Consider the following 4,533-nt stretch of genomic DNA (forward strand, 5'->3'; position numbering starts at 1 on the left):
AAAAGATGCAAAAGCAGTTCATTCCAATGAGAAGGAAGGATTCAAAGAGGGGGAAGGGGCCACAGTGGTTGACAAAGGAAGTCAGAGATTGTATAGCATTGAAGAAAAAGAAGTATGACAGGGCTAAGATGAGTGGGAATACAGATGATTAGGAAAGTTTTAAGGAACAGCAGATCTTAACTAAAAAAGCAATACGGAGAGAAAAAATCAGGTATGAGCTCAGACTAGCCAGGAATATAAAAGGGGATAGCAAAAGCTTTTTTAGCTATGTGAAGAGAAAGAAGATAGTTAAGAACAATGTTGGCCCCTTGAAGAATGAATTGGGAGAAATTGTTATGGGAAACAGGGAAATGGCAACAGAATTTAATGTGTATTTTAGATCTGTCTTCACCAGGGAGGACACAAGCAATCTCCCAGATGTATGGATGGGCCAGGGTCATAAGATATCAGAGGAATTGAGACAGATTGACATTAGTGTGGTGAACTATGTGCCTGTCGGGACACGCCCCTGCTGACTGCTCCTGTGGCTCCTCCCACAGGCCCCTGTATAAAGGAGACCTGCGGCCTGAAGATCGGCCTCAGTCTCCAGGACCTTGTATGATAGACACTCACTCCTGGTTCCTTCTTCCAGTCAATAAAAGCCGATATCTCGCCTACGTCTCAGTGTGAGTTATTGATGGTGCATCAATTTTATTGACTGGAAGTTTTAAAACATGGAACCCGTTTTGCGTCTGGACCGGTTGGATTTGGACCCTCAAGACCCTGACGCAGCTCTCGCTTTTGAACACTGGCTTGCATGCTTCCAATCGTACTTGGCGGAGCTTCGTGCGACTGAACCCGCCGTTATGCACAGAATCCTACTCTCGAGGGTCACCCCCAAAGTTTACTCCTTTATCCGGGACCTGCCGACCTACGAAGGGGCACTGGACGCCCTCAAACGACAGTACCTGCGGCCGGTGAACACCGTCTACGCAAGACATCGCTTAGCTACCCGGCAACAGCGGCCTGGCGAATCGTGCGCTGAGTTTCTCCGAGCACTACAGACACTCGTCCGAGCTTGTGACTGCAAGACGCTCACGGCAGAACAACATGCGGAGCTGCTGGTGCGAGACGCCTTTGTGACGGGACTGAGGTCAGTGTACATGCGCCAGCGGCTGCTGGAGAACTCGGATCTTACCTTAAGCTCGGCGATAGAGAAGGCCAACGCTCTAGAAGCTGCGCGGCATAACGCCGACGCTGTCCAGTCGCGCGATTCCCCGCTGGTTTCGTGGACGCCTCAGACCCCGCCACCGCCGGCTCCCGGGAGCGAATTCGCCAACGCCGCCGCCAGTCGCCATTCCACGAGCTCCCCGACCCAGACCACGGCTGTGGCCCGTAAGCAACTCGTGCTTTGTTATTTCTGTGGCCAAAAGAAACATCCTCGACAACGCTGTCCAGCGCGAGAAGCGACCTGCTCCAGCTGCGGAAAGCGGGGCCACTTCGCCAAGGTCTGTAAGTCTCAACCTCGAGCGGAGTGCAGCGCTGCGGGTGAAACGTGGGGGCCGCCATCTTGCATGCCGGGATGTGGGCGGCCATCTTTGTCGACGTCAGCACGCCCCGCCCCCGATCCTCGGATGCTGACCGGGTACCCCGGATGTGAGCGGCCATCTTTGTCGGCGTCAGCACGCCCCGCCCCCGACCCTCCGATGCTGACCGGGTACCCCGACGATCCAACTCTGGCCACTGTGACTCTCGACCAAAGCGCCCCACACCAGCTTGCAAGATCCATGATGGACATCCAGGTGGAGGGGCATTGGACTGGCTGCCTGTTTGACACGGGCAGCACTGGGAGTTTTATTCACCCGGACACAGTGCAACGCTGCGGACTTGCAACGCGGCCGGTCGGTCGGAGGTTCCATTTGGCCTCTGGGTCGCATTCCGCAGACATCCGGGCGGGTTGTGTAGCGACTTTGGTGGTGCAAGGCACAGTATATCGGGACTTTGAACTGCTGGTCATGCCTAATCTGTGTGCACCTGTGCTATTGGGGCTGGACTTCCAGAGCCATCTCGAAAGTGTGACTATGGTATACGACGGGCCCCTCCCACCACTCACTGTCAAGAATCCTCAGTTTTGTGGGACTTCTTCACATACCCCGCTACTGACCACACACACACACGGACACACACATCCCATCCAGAACCAGGCCAACAGCTGCGCTACCGACACTTGCAGCCTCTCCACTCTCAAGATCCCTCCCCCACCGCTGTTCGCCAATCTGACCCCCGACTGTAAACCTGTGGCAACCAAAAGCAGGAGGTACAGCGCGGGGGACCGGGCCTTCATTCGGTCGGAGGTGCAGCGGCTGCTCAGGGAGGGGATCATTGAGCCGAGCACAAGCCCTTGGAGGGCCCAGGTGGTTGTTGTTCGGACTGGGCAGAAAAATAGGATGGTGGTGGACTATAGTCAAACCATCAATAGGTTTACGCAGCTTGATGCATACCCCCTACCCCGCATCGCGGATATGGTCAACCAGATTGCTCAGTATAAGGTGTACTCGACAATAGATCTGAAATCCGCTTATCACCAGCTCCCCATCTGCCCAGAGGACCGCCCCTACACCGCCTTCGAGGCGGGCGGCCGGCTCTATCACTTCCTGCGCGTCCCTTTCGGTGTCACGAATGGTGTCTCTGTCTTCCAGAGGGAAATGGACCGGATGGTGGACCAGTACCAACTGCAGGCCACATTTCCCTATCTGGATAACATCACCATCTGTGGTCATGACAGGCCAGATCACGACGCCAACCTCCAACGGTTTCTCCAAGTGGCCGCAGCTCTGAACCTTACTTATAACAGGGACAAGTGTGTTTTTGGTACCACCCGCCTTGCTATACTTGGGTATGTCGTGGAAAACGGGGTTATTGGGCCTGATCCCGAACGTATGCGCCCCCTGTTAGAGCTCCCTCTTCCCACCACTCTCAAGGCCCTCAGACGGTGCCTGGGGTTTTTTTCCTATTACGCCCAATGGGTCCCCCATTACGCAGACAAGGCTCGCCCCCTGGTCAAGTCTACCTCGTTTCCCCTCTCTGCTGAGGCCTGCGCGGCCTTCAACTGCATTAAAGCGGACATTGCCAAAGCTACGATGCATGCAGTGGACGAGACCGCTCCCTTCCAAGTGGAGTGTGATGCCTCCGATTTCGCTCTGGCTGCTACCCTTAATCAGGAAGGCAGACCAGTAGCATTCTTTTCTCGCACCCTCCAAGGCTCTGAAATTCAGCACTCCGCGGTGGAGAAAGAAGCCCAGGCCATAGTGGAGGCTGTTAGGCACTGGAGGCACTATCTTGCTGGCAAAAGATTCACTGTGCTGACCGACCAGCGCTCGGTTGCGTTCCTGTTCAGCAACCAACAGCGGGGCAAGATCAAAAATGATAAGATTTTGCGGTGGAGGATAGAACTCTCCACCTACACCTATGATATCCTGTACCGGCCTGGCAGACTCAATGAGCCCCCTGATGCCCTATCCCGGGGAACATGTGCTAGCACACAGCTCGACCAGCTGTACGCCCTTCATGCACAACTTTGCCATCCGGGGGTCACCCGATTTTACCATTTTGTGAAAGCTCGGAACCTGCCGTACTCCCTGGAGGACATCAGGACGATGACCAGGGACTGCCAAATTTGTGCCGAGTGCAAACCGCACTTCTACTGTCCTGACACGGCACAACTTGTCAAGGCCACCCGCCCTTTTGAACGCCTGAGTGTTGACTTTAAGGGCCCCCTTCCCTCCACTGACCGCAATGTCTATTTTCTCAGTGTTATTGACGAGTTCTCACGGTTCCCCTTTGCCATCCCCTGCCCCGACACCACTGCCACGTCCGTCATAAAAGCCCTGCGCCAGCTCTTCACTCTGTTCGGGTATCCCTGCTATATCCACAGTGATAGAGGGTCCTCCTTTATGAGTGAGGAGCTGCGCCAGTACTTGCTAGCTAGGGGCATTGCTACCAGTCGGACCACGAGTTATAATCCCCGGGGTAATGGCCAGGTAGAGCGGGAGAATGCCACAGTGTGGAAGGCCACACTTTTAGCCCTTAAGTCCAAAGGGTTGCCGGTCTCTCGATGACAGGAGGTCCTCCCTGAGGCACTGCACTCTATCCGCTCTCTGTTATGTACGTCCACCAATGCCACCCCTCACGAACGCCTATTCTCTTTTCCCAGGAAGTCTGTCACTGGGACCACCCTACCAGTTTGGCTGACGTCCCCGGGGCCAGTGCTGCTCCGGAAACATGTGAGGAGCAATAAATACTCCCCGCTGGTGGAGAGGGTTCACCTTCTCCATGCGAACCCCCAGTATGCTTACGTGGTCTTGCCTGATGGGCGGGAGGACACGGTCTCCATCCGCGACCTGGCACCCGCAGGTGCAGCAGACCACTACCCTGAAGGCTCTCCGGTAACTGTGAACCCTGCACCAGAGGTGACACCGTACTCACCAGGCCCTACACAGACTCCTCACGACACTTGTATGCCGGGCGTTTCGTACGCATTTATACCAGGCGCCT

The 4,533-nt window shown here is 55.3% G+C and overlaps 1 protein-coding gene across 1 annotated transcript; it reads left to right on the top strand.

Annotated features, from left to right (window-relative positions):
* Window positions 1-509: 509 nt before the first annotated feature.
* Window positions 510-1,652, top strand: LOC132405799 (uncharacterized; the record flags this gene model as incomplete). Its single annotated transcript, XM_059990798.1, has 1 exon — window positions 510-1,652. A coding segment is annotated over exon 1 (939 nt), but the record flags the coding sequence as incomplete, so codon positions are not given.
* Between the last annotated feature and the right edge of the window lie 2,881 nt (window positions 1,653-4,533).

This window comes from Hypanus sabinus, chromosome 16 (genome assembly GCF_030144855.1).
Source record: "Hypanus sabinus isolate sHypSab1 chromosome 16, sHypSab1.hap1, whole genome shotgun sequence".
In the NCBI taxonomy this organism is placed as follows: domain Eukaryota; kingdom Metazoa; phylum Chordata; class Chondrichthyes; order Myliobatiformes; family Dasyatidae; genus Hypanus; species Hypanus sabinus.